At 35.7% G+C, this 18,571-nt stretch overlaps 2 protein-coding genes across 2 annotated transcripts; one reads left to right on the forward strand and one right to left on the reverse strand.

The window, feature by feature from the left end:
* Positions 1-4,884: 4,884 nt before the first annotated feature.
* LOC306843483 (neuromedin-B receptor-like) lies at positions 4,885-12,485 on the reverse strand (the record flags this gene model as incomplete). The annotated part of the gene is made up of 3 exons (XM_079375009.1): positions 4,885-5,268; positions 6,839-7,184; positions 12,097-12,485. The coding sequence occupies 3 exons, from the start codon at positions 12,483-12,485 to the stop codon at positions 4,885-4,887; spliced, it is 1,119 nt and encodes a 372-aa protein (XP_079231135.1).
* A 3,215-nt stretch (positions 12,486-15,700) lies between these two features.
* Positions 15,701-18,378, forward strand: LOC306844242 (gap junction epsilon-1 protein-like; the record flags this gene model as incomplete). The annotated part of the gene is made up of 3 exons (XM_079376215.1): positions 15,701-15,730; positions 16,643-16,825; positions 17,977-18,378. The coding sequence occupies 3 exons, from the start codon at positions 15,701-15,703 to the stop codon at positions 18,376-18,378; spliced, it is 615 nt and encodes a 204-aa protein (XP_079232341.1).
* Positions 18,379-18,571: the final 193 nt, after the last annotated feature.

Genomic DNA, 18,571 nt, shown 5'->3' on the forward strand with positions numbered 1-18,571 from the left:
TCTTTAATAACTTAGCATTTTAAATACATATTGATTGACATTATTGAACAATTTATGAATCACAAATAATACAATGAAAAAAAATCTCACAAATAATCTCAAGAAAACATTCAAATACATCTTTGCAATAAACGCATACAATTTACTTGAAACCAGATATATTTCAACACATAGAACCATTACATGGTGTGTTCATTCATATTTATCCATTCAAGTATGGTCCCATATGAACATGTTTGTAAAATGTTCTGGAATATTTTTTATTCTTTTTTCAGTTATGAAAAAAAATAGTTAGGAAACATGCACATTGTAAGAATAACTGACATTTTATCATATGCAGGAGGTGGACATTCCTGATTAAAATATAAACTCTTGTAGCGTAATAAAAATGTAATATTAATATGTAATTTAAAGAAATAGTTTAATTTAGCTCAAAGGGAATCATTTATGATTTTATAGGGATTTGAACAGACTCACTGTTACGGCAATTCACTGAACCAGCCGTATAACAAACTCTGCACTGGATATTAAAATCCAAAATATAGCGAAAACACTATTTAATAGCACAGTGACAAGATCGGCAGATTAAGACATTAACTTGTGAGCACAAAACACAAGATACTTCTCTTTTCAATATAAATCTGATTTTATTTATATAAACCTAAGACATAAACTAATCTAACACATGAACACAAGCATTCACACGTTGCAGAAAGAGAGAAAGTAAGGAAATGATGAGTTTAAGAGAATGGAAATGTGAAATCCCAAGTTTACAGCAATATGTTCAATTGCATAGACCTGAACAACCATCAATCACTTATTTAACCCTCGCTTTGAGTTTCTCAATGAGGCTAAAATTTATATTAAAAACACCAATTCAGTTAGAACCTGGATGTGTTACTTGTTTGCATTGCCTGTGTTAAGGGGTTTCCTTTGTCGTTGCAGACAGGGGGTTCCCCGAAGTTGCTGATTGGCTGGAAGTTCAATAGTCTTTGAAGTGAGGTCTTGGGCGTTTCCTGAAAATGCGGAGTTGGTCTGGTTGAAGTTTGAAGCGAGTGCAGTCGGAGCTGAACTTTGCAGCAAACTTACATTAGAACACGAAACTCCACGGAAAGAAAATAAACTAAAGTAAAAGAATAAAAATAAAAGGAGGCAATGAGACTAGGTGGTTTTCTTCTCATTGTGGTAGCGTCAAAACGTGGTGGCAAAAGAGAAGAAGAGGAGAGAGAGGGACTAAGAGGACCAAGAGAGCATTTTTAAGAAGAAGAAGACCAAGAGGTTGTAAGAGAGCATTTTTAAGAAAAAGAGAGAGTTTGATGGTGTCCTGAGTTTTTAAACTCGGCTTTCAGACCGTCCCATCTGGACGTCTTGACCAATTAGATACTGGTGGTGGACGAGGAGACACCACCCCTCACAATGTAGAGCGCTTTGAGTGCTTAGAAAAGCAGAAAAGCGCTATATAAATGTAATGAATTATTATTATTATTATTATACTGTCCTTGCTCGGGGTATTGCTTTGTTTCTCCACCCCACTAATAAATCAACATGTTATCTGTTCAGTCAGAGGTCCGAACTTTACAGGCTCTTGCAAAGTATATTTTTGAATATGATTTCTATAACAAGACTATGATGCATTTGACAAAGAATTGATTGGAATAAACATTTAAAGCATGAATTTTCAAACTCATACATACCAAACATGAATATTACCCTTTAAGGCTTAAGCTATTCAATACTTATTAAAAGCAAGACATACACAATGAGTGATTAAAACAAGGATCGTCAAATGTGTGGGTTACATACATAATATGCAGTTATGCATAGAAATTATTAGTTTCATTAAAAATTGAAAATGAAAAGTCTTTTAAGATGATTTTAGGTGCATATGGAAGCAGACAGTCTTTGTGAACCAAGGAATTTCAGTCGGGTTCTTTGTCTTCTATGTGTGGGGGTAGTCAGTCTAAGGAAGCTCGTGAATTCCGCGTGGAACCCATGTGATAGCCATCTCTTTGACCATCAGTCCTGATTACTTGCCCCAAATTTGACGGTCTCCTTGCTGAATTGGAATTATCAATAAGTGTTCTTTTGTCTCAAGTTTGTAAGCTGTTCTGTGAAAAATTTGGTTAGTTTGCTTGCTTCAGACTAGTGGTGCCAGAATCTAATTTATGACATTGTCCTGTTTCCTTGGGGCCTCTCTGAATTACAGCTCCTCAGGTTTCAATGTTCTGATGCATCTTAAATTTGTCTGATTCAGTCTCTGATATTCTACACTTTTGTATCAAAAAAACATAAACACTTTATCAAATTAATCATTTTAAAATTCTGAAGTAAATAGAGTGTAATCAAATATATCCAAGCTTGATTGAGTCAAGTTTTGTCTATTGATGTTTTTAATTAACAGATTTTGATTAATATTTCATGATCTTGTTATGGTAAACATGCATGACTAAATTGTTATGACTGCATTACGTAGATGTCTAAATCAGCTAGACTTGTAGAAGACATATCTTTCTATTGCTCTATACCCACATGAAACACTTGACTAATGTTTCAATTTAAGAGCAGAGGAGGCCCTGCGGCTCCATGTGGACTCATAGTCATACAATAATTGTGTTACAATAACAACTTTGTTTTGCTGTTATGAGTTGTTGATACATACAATTTACATCCAAATTACTGCAAATGCAGGTTCAATTTCTTACTGATTGTTTTTATTTTAATATTGAATTCCAAACTGATAATGATCACTGTAAGCAGATTAATGAATATAAATTAATGAATGTAGGTAGCAGGCTACTGTAGCTCAGAAGTGCAGGAATACTTATTTTATGGTTTAGCATCATCCTTTTACTGCTTTATTTGCATGTGTTCTGAAAAATATAATTAACCAGTTTGGTTGAACTTGTCTTGATTAAATGTAAGAAGTTAATCCATATGTTTAGTTTACTCTCAGAGTGAGATCCCAATAAATCTGTTTAATCAATCATTCCAAATTACATTTAGATCCTGCTTCTGTGGAACAGTTACAATCAATTCTTGAGGAGGTAAGTTGTGTCTTTTCACTTCACTTCATGATGCTAAAGGAATGATATTTATTATGTTCTGTGCTGTTATATTTTTATATCATTTCATAATTGTACTATGCAGAGTGTAAAAAGTTTAAATTATGGGTACTGTTGAAATATTAATGTAAAGTCAAAATAAGTTCCACATTTAATTGTACTCAGGTTTGTAAAGGTTTTTTCTTGGCTTTGGAAATAGACTTATGAAAATCAAGTGCCAGTGGAGATTTTTTCATTAAAATAATTTTGATGCACAAACTTTTTTTTTTTTTAACTGATGGTAAACTGACACCAACATTCTGAAATGTATTACTTGAAATTGTTGATAAATTCAGCTGATTATTTTTTTTTTTTTTACACAAGTCAAGTGTCAATTAAGTCTTGTTAATTTTCAATGTAATTAAAACACATTGCTTTAGGTCAAAGATTCTGTGTTGTGGGAACTGAGATGTCTTTACAAGGACAAATTATTGTAATTAGTTATCCCTAATTACATTTACCATTAAAACGGATTTCATTGTTTTGAAGAAAAGCTAATTAAAATTCATGGAAATGTGACTTAACTTGTTCAGTTAAAGAGATCAAAATGTATAATGATGATCAATGAAATATGTCCTTTGAAGGTCTAAATGAAAATGTGTGTGTGTTGAGTAAAAGTGCAAGTATTCAGTTTTAAAAGTGTGTACATTTTCCAAAATGGACCACAATATCGCAAAAAACTCTTTAAACTCATTGTTTAGGTCACTAAATCATGTCATGTTAAGGTTTGATGTTTTTAACAGGTTCAGGAACCTGATGAAAAGCTCAAAATGTGGCTCTAAGGCGCACTGCCTGCAGTCCAGCAGCTACTGACAGTCGCTACATTTATAGATAATATTTTCACCTCACGACTGAATGATTATTCCATTAGATATAAACACCAGGCACTCCAAACAGAAACTGATTTCAAAGATTTTTAAAGATGATGTACTGCAATGCAGTGATTGATATGATAATATTCGCTGGTGAATCTAAGAATGATACACAGCATATGTTATTGATATTAATCTGCCAAGATGATCTTGGTGTTCCTATGACTTATATATCGGAAGGTAAAGGGGAACGTGTCTGAGAAATGTATATTCATGCTGAATCCTAATCTGTTTATGCATATATAAATCTAATCACCACAGTTTACCCTTGAGTGTGCGACCTGTCTGATCTATCATCGTAGACATTAACATTCACCGGGAAGAACCATGTCTCCCGTTGCTCCTAAATTAAATATATTGTCATTGTCTGAGAAATAGAAAGTGATCATAGGCATTGTATATGATTTCAGTGGGATCTCTATAATACACTTGTCCTCCTGGTGAAATCAAAACGGCTTTCCCAAACATTCATTTACTGTTTTAAGTGCACTTTCCTTCTATTAAAGTTGAATTTTCATCATTTGATTGGATGATAAATGAAATAAGATTGAGCTGTAAAGAAAACCTGCCATTATACAATAATGGAAATCCTTTGTACAGATCTAATATTTATACAGGCAGAAATTGTGTTTTGGTTGAGGAGAAATAGAATTAGTCTTTATCTGCGAGATATCCATTCATTTCTTTTTGCAATAAGAACAATGTTTCCAAAATAAAGCAAATTTCATTCTTGTGCTCAACCGACGCTGCAACCGTTGGAAAAAACATACATGCAATATTTACAACAGTAATTCCTCTGCTTCAATAATCGCTCGTTTACCCAGCTGGGTCACCAAACGCTTCAATCGAACCTAAATGTAAGTCACCAGCAACCCTTAAGCTCAGGTTTTGTTCAGTTTGGAGAACAGATGCTAAATGCAGACTCCTGTTTTTTGGCCATGTCCATTGGCGACAGTAGGTGTGCTCTTCCTGATGGAGGTCATGCGGATAGCAGAGGTGCTCTGGAGGTAGCTGGTGTTGCGCTCTTGGTATTTGCGTTGTCTGCACAGCAGCTGGTTGTTGAAGTGCCTTCGGAAGCTCTCACTCAGCAGGTACAGGGCAAACGGGTTCACGCAGGAGCTGGAGAAACTCAACACGCGCGCCACAAGCGTGATGATGAGGTGTGACAGCGAAGAGTCGATCTGCCGATAGTTGAATGAGCGGTACATGTAGAGAACGTGGTTGGGGAACCAGCACAGTGCGAAGAGGCCCACAAACACCAGAACGATCTTGGCTAGACGCTTCCTCGTTTCCGTCTCAGAAGAGAGAAGGAGAAAAGTTGACAGATAAGAACACTCGATAAAACACAAGGTGCATTTTAGATGAGGAAATGGTCAATAAAATGCATTCAAGTTAAGTAGTGCATCTTCTAACCTGATTCTGAACCCAGTAATTGATTGTCATTTGCAGGAATCAAGTTTAGTTACAACAGGTGTTCTGGATAGAAATTTATGTTTCAGCATTATGTTTTAAAGGAAGCATCTTTATCAAGCTTAACAAGGCTGCATTTATTTGATCAAAAATACAGCAAAAACAATAATATTGAAAATTTTTGTATTTTAAAATATAATTTTTTTCTGTGATGGCAAAGCTGAATTTTCAGCAGCCATTACTCCAGTCATCAGTGTCACATGATCTTCAGAGATCATAAAAAATGAGTGATTTGGTGCAATACAAGAGATTACAAGAGATTATACAAGAGATTGCAATACAGTAAATGATCCCAAAAAGCCATTAATGCCATTCAGAGAAATTAATGATAGATGGATGAACATGACTGTGTTGCTTTGTCCCGTGAAATGCATAATTACTCATAACCTAAAGAGATAAGATAAAGTGATAAACTTCAGCTAGGATGATATACTGTATTATCAAGGGCAAGAGGGAGCGGAAAATGTTAGCTGCCTTGAAACAGCTGCTAAAAGAGAATATTAACGAGAATATCTGTCATCCTTAAGGACCCTTGTCAGAATGCTTGACTGATGATTCACAGCACAGCAAAAGATAAAGTGCCCTGTCTCAAAAAACTGTCAAGGGAGCATTTTATGAAGGGTGTCCCTCAGTTCAACAGTGGCTCATTTTATACGTTCTCTAAAAATGTTTATGGTTTGAATTTTTGGAAAGGAATCTGGTCTTAGATCATCATAAAAGGGTCAATTCCATTAACAACAGCTGTTACTGCAATTTGACATTTTTTCTAAATAATGAGTATGGGTTATATGCATTATGAACTGCATTAAGAATGTATTTTGAATTCCAATTGAATTCCTGAATTTTAAGTTGTAAATGATATGTATAGAGTACATTTTACAAAAAAAAAAGTATATATATATATATATATCAGTCTTTATACTTATCAAATTTCACATTTAATTCAATATTTCTTTGTAATTTGGAAATTTGCTATCAATTTCAGAGAAAAAAAAAAGTAAATCCTATACGCTACATGTATGCAAGTATATAAAAGTGAGTGATCTTGGATAGATAGATAGATAGATAGATAGATAGATAGATAGATAGATAGATAGATAGATAGATAGATAGATAGATAGATAGATAGATAGATAGATAGATAGATAGATAGATAGATGCAATTTATGCAAATGTATTTATTTGCATGCTGGTAAATACATTAATCTTCCTCTTATTCCAAATTATATTTAATAATATTTAATAATGATAAATCTGTACGTTCTGTGGTACTGTCTCATCTATGATATTTAAAACATGATTGATAGATAATGTTTGAAGAAGAACTTTTTTTGACAAACAGAAAATTGGCTTTCAACCGTGTGAGCTTTACACTCTTCCCGTGGAACCTCTTACCTGTCTTTTGGAGTGCTCACTAATCTCACCTGGCATATCGTGAGCACTCTTGATAAGCGTCTTCGCGATGTGGTAGTAGTAAACAGTGATAATGCTCAGAGGGATGAGGAAGTAGACGAGGAATATCATAATGGAGTGAATCTTGGGATGCATCTCGTTGGAGAGTGGATACGGCACACAAGCAGTGAACGTCATGTTCTTATCTGGCATATGAACCACCTGCGAGAAGACCGCCTCAGGGATAGCCAGAAGTATTGAGACAACCCATATAGTGATGGCCTTCAAGCAGGTCCAGAACACCGCACTGGAGGTCTGGATGTCCATGGGATTCACAATAGCTTTGTGTCTAAGAGAAACATATGTGAAGAATTGTCAGCACACAGATTGCTGTGCCTTTCATCCAGGTTGAGGATGGATGAAAGAGAAAATTGCTTTATCAACAATTTATCATTGCTTGAGGGAAACCATACTGTGGGTTCTTATCTGAAGTCAGAGTTGATTCTCTGCGGTGGTTTATAGTTAGTCCACACTAGGATACGTGTCTGTTTAAACTTGACCCATTATTAGTAAATCAACATTTTGAGATTGGGTGCTTTAACTGTTACTAATCTGTTTCTTAAATTGTTTCATTCCATGTTCTTAAAATGACTACTGTTGTCATACAGGGATACATTTCTCTTATTGGATAAACTTGTTATGTGACAGTCTTTGAAGAATTTATTTATTTATTTATTACAGGGACACCTGCAGTCCCTAGACAGTAAAATTACGTATTTGTATAACAATGACAATACATTTAGTAAAAAATCCTTTAAAGCTAAGATGTACAATAGAAACACAACAGACCAACAATCAGACAAACATCAGACAAATACATGAACACATACACACACACACACAAAGCAAGAAGCCAGCAGGGGGGCAGCGAAAGCAGGTCTAGTAGTAAGCTAATGTTGACAGCTCTGATTATCAACTAGCCATTTCTTTAACTGGATCTTAAATGTACTATATGTGTTTAGATTTCTGATATTTATGGGGGTGAGGTTCCACTCAGCACCCGCTCGAACAGAAAAAGCGTTTTGGCCAAATACACTTTTCCTAAAGGGAATGATACAATCTCCTCTCGCTGCACCTCTGCTTCTACTATGATCAACTGTTCGGATGTTGACAAACTGGTGGACAGGAGGGGATGATAGTCCACAAATTATTTTATAAACAAGACATAGATTTGCATATTTTACCACATTTTCCCAGCTGAGTAATCTGTATTTTTGTAATATTGGACAATGATGAGAAATGCTTGGTTTCTTATCCAGAATTTTTACAGTTCGTTTATAAAGTGATTGCAGAGGTTTCAAAGATGTAACACTAGCTTGTGACCAAATAGGTAAACAGTTAGTGATATGTGAAAAGATCAAAGAGTGCATGTACATTTTTGCTGCCTGTGTGGACAATTGATATGGAATGTGTCTAAAGTTAATTTGATTCGATTACAGACCCTTTTTACGTGTGATTTAAATAGTAACTTTGAATCAATTAAAACCCCCAAATATTTGTATTCTGACATGATCTGCAGCATTTCCCCTGACACAAAAACATCTGGCTCAACACTGAAGTTATTATTTGACTTGGCAAAAAACATTGCTACTGTTTTTGATGTATTCAACTGCAGGCAGGAATGCTTCAACCAAGCTGTAATATTGACCATGGAATTAGTGATCTTCTCAGCTACCTGAGAGATATTACTACCATGAACATCTATCTGAAACTACGGTGTCATCAGCGTACATCTGCACAGAAACATCTGGAGGTCATTTAAATAAAGTGAGAACAACAATGGTCCTAAATTTGATCCTTGAGGAAGACCGGTGGACAGACTGAGAGCCTCTGATTTAAATGACTGGACTCTGACTTGTTGGAAACGGTCAGCGAGGTAAGACTCAATACATTTAAGTGCATCTGAGGAAAAGTTAAAACTGCATAATTTTGTCAGCAAGATTTTATGATTAACAGTGTCGAAAGCCTTCTTAAGATCCAGGAACACAGCTCCAACAACCCCACCTCGATCCAACAAAGCTCTGATGTTTTCAATAAAGAAGCAAGTAGCAGTTTCGTTGGAATAATAGGCTCTAAAGCCAAACTGCATAAGGTGGAGAGCATAGGGTGTGGTATTTAGATGGTTAATAATTTGTTTTACTATCAGTTTCTCTGCAATCTTAGACACAATGGGCAATATACTTATGGGTCTGTAGTTTGGCATGGAATGAGGGTCTCCACTTTTGAAAATGGGAGTAATAACAGCTGATTTCCACATACTTGGGAACATATTTTGTGAAATAGACAGATTGATAATCTTGGTAATGGGGCGTGTGACTGTTGTACTGAGCTCCTTGAGCATCACTGTATCCATACCAAAAATATCTTTACATCTAGATGGTCTGAGTGATTTAATGGTCTGTGATACCTCTGATTCTGTGATATTTATTAAACTGAAAACTGATTGACTTGTGTCTATTGAAGGAGTGTATGTGTTCTCTGGTGTAAAACAGCTTGCTATATTAGCCACAGAATCAATAAAATAGTGATTGAATGCCTCTGCTACAACCGGGATATTACTTGTTAGTTGTTCATTTATTTTAATTTATAAAGTGTTTTGTTCTTTGGGGCGATCACCTGTCATTTTTCTTATCTGGTTCCATATTATTTTAGCATTTCCATTAGATTTTTCAATTATAGTGAGAAAGAAATCTGCCTTTGCTTTTCTTAATGATCTTACAACTTTATTTCTCAACATGGTGAAACGTCAACAACATGAAAATTTAAGTACTTTGTCAGCACAGTATATAAACGGAAATTACACACTCTGTAAATTTATATTTATTATAGATTTTTTTATTAAAACATATTTATATATATACTTTTACAGATTTTATATATAGATTTTTTAGAAATATAATATAGAATTATCCATTTTCTGGATTTATATTTGCAGATTACCATTTTTACATATTAATCTTGGAATATTACAATGTGATTTATGTTAAATATACATACATAAATGTAAAAATAACTATATTATAAATATTACATAAATATTATATAATTATTTATTCCACATTTTTATTTAATTATTTAATGTTTGCTTCTCTATACTTGCACCTAAAAACCCTTTACACTGGAGATCAGCAATAGTAAGCCTAAAACTACATGATCAAAGTCATAAATGATTCATCTCTTGGTTAATGTTTTTTTTTCTAACAGAAAAGCTGTCCTATAGGAAATACGATATTTCCTGTGCACATCTTTCCGAAGTTCTGCTGGAGCTGCAAAGCCTACAGACAGAATACACCAAAACCAATAGAGGAAATTCATGGTGGAAAATTGGTTGCTTTTGTTCCAAGGAAATGATTTATTTTGTCCTATTGACAAATCGGCATGGTTTGATCTATTCGACAGTGTCCTTTAAACATTCTGCTGCCATCATCTCTAAAGTAAATGGAAATCTCATATGACAGCATCCTCACCCTGACTTCTCTCCTCCACCAGGTTTCACTGCCCCGGGCATGCTTTTTTCCTCCCTCAATGAAAACGGACTGCCCTGCCTGAGGCATGGGTTAGCTGTGGAGCACCACAATCACAGCTTGATTTCTCCCCGAGTCCCAATTGAACATACAGTATGAACTGACTGACATGCAAATGAACTCGATTGTATTTCACGCATGACTGTGAATGCTGAGTACATTCTAATCAGATTACGTCTTCAAAACAATCGTCTGGTTGACAATACAAATGGTCTGTTTTCTCACCCTCTCACATGAAATACTAGTCAATGCGCTTGTCGTTCTTCCTCAAGCAGAAGCTCCCCAAATCTATTAATATAGACTTAATTCCTTTGGCCAGGAGATTCATTATCACAAGTAGCTGAACATTGACTACATTTTGTATCACGATTGTTGTTTTGGGGACGGAACTGTTAATGCAACCTGCAAATCAATAGCAATAAATGAGAACTGCTTGGACCCCAGGGTGGTGGCATAATCACTGTGACACAAATGAACTTTCAGGTGCTCCAAACAACAAACAGACAGAGCAACAAATAAGACTAGGAAAGGTCATCACCTTTAGCCAGGGCCCCCCAGCACTGACACAACAATGAAGGATAAGTATGTGAAACAGAGAGGACATTTGTCATCTTCACTACAGATCCTCAGCCACATTTTTAATGCTCTTTCACAGACTTGGAGCCAGAAATGAGCTTGTCAATAAATTAGGTTGTCAATCATCATTTAGGATTTGAGGCAATGTAATCTACTAATGAAAACTTTGAATTCTGAAGATATTCCTATTTTCAGTAGCAGTTTATGGAAAGAAATATTAGGGAATTATGGTCCCATTGTATGTGGAGATTTTCTTGAATAAACAATGTGTTTTTGTAGGCTTCCCAAACCCTCCTCTCTTGGCTGTAATGATGTCTCTGTTATTTACAGCAGCCTTGGTTCAATTTGGTTATGAAAACACTGCTTCAGTGTGAGTAAATCAGAAAATTCACTGCGGTGTGAGTAAATCAGAATAATAATGTCAGGGGTAGGCTGTATGTATAGATTCAAAACAACATTTATGTTTATAGAAAGTACAGTATAAAAAACCAAACTACCTAATAAATCTTTCATAACCTGTCCAAACCTGTGCTCTGTGATCACCTAACCCCATCACTCTGTGTAATGTCAGAGAAATTAACTGCATTTTTGTTGTTGAGAAATATATCTGTGCCATGAATCAAATGAACTACAGAATCCCTTCAGGCTGCTTGCCAAATGTTGTATGATATCTTCGTCATCACGATTAATTCTTGTGTAAATCAAAGTTATTTGCATTTGCTCTCAGCTACAGGTGCTTAATAAGGATGTCTTTACTGTTTAATGACTTAAAGCAGTAACAACAAACCTAATATGAATATTTTAGTGTGGTTTATATAGCAATAAACAATGTATATACACCCAAAATAATATATTAAGTGTGTGTAATAAAGTGTTTAATTAGTGTGTGTGTGTGTGCGTGCGTGCGTGTATGTGTATCAAAATTTTATTAAAATGAATGTATAAGCTATACAAAAATGACATATATCACGTTTGTAGCTCATTTCTCTTGTTTTATTGGTTAAACATCATTATCTTCTATCTAAATGTCATTATCTTCAGTTCATTCAGTAGTGAATGTGCCAGTGATTGCAGTTGTTCATTGATGATTTTTTGCCTTACCTGTCTGCGCTCAGTGCCGTGAGAGTGAACACGGAGACTCCGACCGAAGTGAGCTGGATCACCGGGATCATCTTACAAGCCACCGTTCCAAAAATCCACTCCTCATAGAAATACCTGAACGCGTCCACTGGTACACAAGTGACCAAAAGCAAAAGATCTCCCACGGCCAGACTGGAGATGAAAATGTTTGGTACACTTCGCATCGCGCTGGTAGTGATGAATATTTTCACAAGAGTAATGTTGCCCAGTAAACCAACCGTTATGATAAGTATGTAGACCGACGGGATAACGCATCGAATAATGAAATGCACCGTTTCCCCTCCATCTGATGTCCAGTCATCTGTAAAGTTATCATAAACTGAGGTATCCTCAGAGAAAGTGTGATCCATATTTTGTTTTAGTGGCTATAAAACAGAGAAGTTGAAAGGATTTTAAAAGTTGTCCAGTGGCGAGAGAGAGAGGTGCTGTCCGCCAAACTTAGTGCTGAAATGAGCGACGTCTTCAGCCACGTCCCTAAAAGTTGACTGGCTTCTTTGACAGGCAGGAACAAGTAAAGGGGGAGCTTGTGGCAAACCAATTTAACATTTAACTCTTTAAACAAGCCATTCATGTTATTAACACATATTTTAGACTGCTAGTAAAAAAAAATCCAAAAGTGAATGGTATTGTTTAACATTTTCATTTTCTCAGCTTTCTCATTCTCTCATTCACAAAAACGCTGGATAATGACTATTCTGTAGCTGCTTTTTAGGTAAATCACATCTTGCAACATCTACACTTTTATCTGAATTGAGTCAACACTGAACCAACTCAAGCTGAATCATCACAATACTTCTGTAGAAAAACTGAACTGAACTCATTTCAAAATAGATTAACTTTACACTTTTATTGAACTGAATCAACACGAAACTGACTTAAGCTAAATAATAACACTTTTCTCAGAGCTGCTTAACAGAATCTGAATGGTCTCATAATTGTGTTTTCATAATTGTTTATGCTATTTTCCTGTTTATTACTTTGAAACCATCTGTGTTGATGGGGAAGTCGTGCCCTAGAGAGTTGGACTTGTAATCCAAAGGTTGCGGTTTCGAGTCTCAGGCTGGCAGGGATTGTAGGTGGGGGGAGTGAATGTCCAGCGCACTCTCCACCCTCAATACCACGACTGAGGTGCCCTTGAGCAAGGCACCGAACCCCCAACTGCTCCCCGGGTGCCGCAGCATAAATGGCTGCCCACTGCTCCGGGTGTGTGTTCACTGCTGTGTGTGTGCACTTTGGATGGGATAAATGCAGAGCACGAATTCCGAGTATGGGTCACCATACTTGGCCATATGTCACGTCACATTCACTGTCACTTTTCACTTTCACTGTGTTGTATAATGTGCTATACAAATAAAGGTGACTGTAACCAGTCATGAATACTAGTATTTATTCATTCTTCACAGCTAGTCTTGGATCACAAATCACAATTCACTTTTTATAGTGTGTATTAGAAGCATAATATATATATATCATTAAAGGAATCCATGTTAAATTGGCTTGCCATAGGAGCCACCACTTCAATGCGGACAGTTGCAGAGCGCAGCACCAAATAGTTCTCTATCTATCTATCTATCTATCTATCTATCTATCTATCTATCTATCTATCTATCTATCTATCTATCTATCTATCTATCTATCTATCACCTGTTTTAAATAGTATTTATTAATTTCATAAAACGAAGCCCCATCTCTGAATGATGATGGTCATATGGTGCAGTCGCTCATCAGTAGTAAACTGGGATTGTGCTTTCTGGACTCGTCAGGTGCATCTTTTGTCCACGCGCTCCCTTATCGGGATTCGACTGGAGCTCTTTCATGCTCTTTCTATGACTCGCAGGGGGGGATTTACTGAGGGAAGAATTGCAAGAAATACGTAATCAGAAAACCAACTGGGTCTGGACAACTAAAGTGGAAAAAAGGTATTTGAAAAAGAAAGATAGAAAAGGAAATTCTCCAGTCCCTTGCAAAAATGTGGCGCAAATGGAGAAGACTTTTTGTGTGGCTTGCGTCGTGTGTCACTGCATGTAACCAAAGAATTACATAAAGAGATTTTTTATTCAAACATCCGTTTAGAATTGGCTTCTCATCCTAATAAGGACTAAAAGAAACAGACACTGACTGCAAACAGACATTTATGGATTATAAATGCTGATGAGAAAGGTTCCATGTCTAGACAGATCTTGAAATCAGATTTTTCAGTTGGCCTTGGTCTCAGAACCAATTTATCACGGTCCTGTCTTGGTCCTTGCGTTTGGTCTGTAAAACTCGTTTTTGAAGAATAGAAATACTTTAAGCCTCGGTAGCGTCATTATAGAAGGCTGAATTCAAACTTCCAGAAACTTATTCAGAAATGATATGGTGTTTTGACAACTTTTACTGGTTCTGCTCTGCTTGAAGATCAGCCAAAGGAACAATCAAATTGTGAACTTGACATGAGCCTTGCATACCTGAATGAGTTTCAGACTATACGAATGAAAAGCTTCACAGGTCTGTCTCTTGCAGTTCAACTGGACTAGTTACTCAACTTGACTCACATCCTACGAACAAAATCATTCCTATCTAATTGTGTATGTTTGCACACAACACAGATGTTGTCTGATGTAAATGTGGCCTTTGGTAATAGGCTAAATGGATATAATTCGCAACCGACTTGGGTTGCATGCGGAAATGCCATCTGTTGATTTAGTGACATCTGCTGGTATTTATGAGCTCTTGATGCAACATGTTAATGCTGGAGACGAAAAATCTTATTAGAGAAGAATGCAACTTAAATATTTAGTAATTATAGTTAATAGTTATAATCCAAAACCAGCACTGACACACATAGCTGCCACATTTGAGAAAAAAATCTTTAGCTATGCCCAAAGGATTCAGTCATTTAATGAGATTTTAATTTTTTTTACAATTTCCAGAGAAATTTAAAACACGTTCATTAGAGAAAAGGCATATTCAAGTGATATATATATATATATATATATATATATATATATATATATATATTTTTTTTTTTTTTTTTTTTATAAAGAATTGCATTTTAAAGTTTGGAATCAGACGTAGCCTATGGAAACGTAATTTGCACATTTACTTTTATTTTCAAAGAAATTGGAAAATTGCGTTTTTATTTTCAATGACTTTTTATTGCACAAACAATATAAATATACAAACTCATATTTATAGTTCATAGCACTGATAATGTAAACTCATATAACAGAGTCCTCTATTATGCCATGATCTCTGTGAGCTAACAAAACAATCAAGCATGGTCATATATGAAGCATTACTCTGATTGACAGCTATGCTTGCGTGTGCATCACGTGCGCAATGACCGTATGACCGCCAGACCCCAGTACTCTTATTTCGGTAATTAGCATCTCTGTGGCCATAATGGCCTATTCTTTGCTACGTTTCTTTGATGCCTTGCTTGCCTGTTTGCTCTTTGGTTTATGAGTCGAAAAAGCTTGCCGTCAGAAAGGCGCCCCCAACATGTTGCTTTTCTAGCAGGTCTGTCTTTCCCTCGGGACGCAGTGGCATGAGAGCAGGACCTCGGTTCTGATTAAGAAGGGGGATGAACAGCTCTCCGCCTGGATTACGGTTGGTGTGTGGACTTTTAATAGACGATTTAACGTTTGTGAAACGTTTCTTACCTTGTGAACGTTACTCGTGCTGTAGTTTTAGAGTAGAAACACTGCAGGAAAGTCTAGAGGAACTTTCAGTAGGCCTACGCAGTTAACTGAGGCAGATGTGTAGCTACAAATATAATATATAGATATGTGCAATAAAGAAAAATATATGTTTATAGAACTATATACATCAGTATAGTTTGCAAGTGTTTTAGAGAGTCTAAAAAAAAAACATTGTTTTACAAAATGCACTTAACTTAAATGTTATTTATTTTTTACTTTGATTTGAATAGCCTGTTTAAAGTCTGCTCAAGAATTTGAGCAATTTATTAATTGCTGTTTTCCATTATGTGATCTGCCCAGTGATCCAATTGCATTTTGTTGCAATTGTCATGTTTGCTCTGTGCTATTGTGAGATACAAGAGTTGTTTTTTCGCTGACAGAGTTGAATAGGGATTAGCCTATGGGCTGACTACATGTCCCGTGGCCTTTGTTATTTTCCTTTTTGTTTTTTTGTTAGTTTTTTTTGCACTGTGTGAGTAAATTGATGAAGGCACTGCGGATAAAAAGAGAATGCATTGACAAGGGGTTTCTAAAGTGAAAGGTCATTTGGAGGTTCGGAATTGCCATCTGCCTCTGCCTGAGGCTTAGAAGACTGGCAATGATGTTGACAAGCTACCATAGAATAATGCAGAGTTGTGAAGCCAAATTATTTAATTAAACTACATCAAAAACTTTTATGAAGGATGTGTAAGTATACAATGTAAAGTTTTATCTTTATATGCAAAATTAGAACAATTCAATATAAACATGATTTTAGTGGATGCATGATATTAGTGGTTTTGCATTTGCATGTTATAATCACTTCACTTCATTGCATATTTCAGCTCAGGCCTCCGACAGTGATAGGCCAGTTCCACACGCTGTTTTTTGGCTCTGTGCGTACATTTTTCCTTGGAGTCCTTGGATTCGCTGTTTATGGCAATGAGGCTCTCCACTTCAGCTGTGATCCGGACAAAAGGGAAATAAATCTTTACTGTTACAACCAGTTCAGACCTATAACACCTCAGGTAAAAGTTTCTGAAAGTATTTGGATTTAATAATCTGGTATTGTGGTATCAAAATATGCATGGAATGACAGGAAAAATTGACTGTGGATGCAGGAAGAAGTAGAAAGTAGATATAAAGAAAAAAAGATTAATTCCTGGAAGCTAACAGCTTTTTATTAATTCATTAATTCATTTCACTAATCTAAACATGTAACTGTAAGATATGGCATTTAGGTATATGCAGTCTATGGGATCTTAGAAAATATTTCAGAAATCCAATAATCAAAACATGGATGTAAAAAAAAAAAATCAGTAAGTAAGTTCCTAGTAGCTGTAAGATTTGAAGCTTAACAGTCAAAGATAATTTGCTGAAATCTGACTTACCTTAGGCCATCTAAGATGTAAATCAGTTTGTTTCTTCATTGATTGACCTGATTTGGAGAAATTAAGCATTTCATCACTTGCTCACCAGTGGATCCTCTGCAGTGAATGGGTGCCGTCAGAATGAGAATCCAAACTGCTGATAAAAACATCACAATAGTTCATAAATAATCCACACGACTCCAGGCCATCAGTTAATGTCTTAACGTTACATTAATAGAAGCGAAGCACTGGTTTAAAATGACTTAATGATGGATTTGTTTATTACAAACACACAGATTAACAAGTCACAAGACAATAAATTAATCGACTGGTGTTGTGTGGATTATTGTGATGTTTTTATCAGACATTCAGACAGCACCCATTCACTGCAGAGGATCCACAAGTGATGTAATTCTACATTTCTCCACATTTGTTCAAATGAAGAAACAAACTCATCTACATCTTGGATGGCATGACGGTGACTAAATTGTCAGCATATTTTCATTTTTCATCCAAATAAAAACCATATTATACACTGAAAAAAATGATACTACATTTTTTAAGGTAAGTGGTTGCAAACAATTTATTTTAGCGATGTTTAATTAAAATAAATGTGTTGAAAGTCAGTCAACTAAATTTGTTTATTTAAATGTAGCTAAAATAAATTGATTGCAACCACTTAACTTAAAAAAAATTGAGTAGATTCAATAAATCATTTTTTCAGTGTAGGATGAAATGACAAAATAAAAAAATAAAAAAACCTAAAGACATAAAAGTAATAATTTTTTTTTTTTTTTGTCTGTTTGTAGGTATTCTGGGCGTTGCAGCTAGTCACTGTCTTGGTACCTGGAGCTGTGTTTCATCTTTATGCTGCCTGTAAAAATATAGACCAGGAGGAGATACTTCAGCGGCCAGTGTCCACTGTCTTCTACATCATCTCTGTCCTGTTGAGAATAGTTTTGGAAGTCTTAGCATTTTGGCTTCAGCGCCACCTTTTTGGGTTCCTGGTTGATCCTATTTATATGTGCGATGCCAGTGCCCTTGCAAAGATCTTCAACATCTCAAAGTGTATGGTCCCTGAACACTTTGAGAAGACTATCTTCCTCAGTGCGATGTACACCTTCACCATCATCACCATACTCCTCTGTATCGCTGAGATTTTTGAGATTCTGTTCCGAAGACTTGGTTATTTAAACCAGCCAGTGACTTGATAATTTAGGAAGTGTTTTGAGTGATGCTTCAGCAGTGTTTGTTTTATGTCTTCTATGAGTCTCTGAATGACAGATAGGACATAAACCCACATACCTCTGCATTTTCTGCTGGTAGACACAGAAATACATGCTTTTTAAAAACAAGACAACTTATCATTCCTTTTCTGGAATAATCAAAACAAAACAAGCCTAA

This window comes from Barbus barbus (assembly GCF_936440315.1).
Source record: "Barbus barbus genome assembly, chromosome: 24".
In the NCBI taxonomy this organism is placed as follows: Eukaryota; Metazoa; Chordata; class Actinopteri; order Cypriniformes; family Cyprinidae; genus Barbus; species Barbus barbus.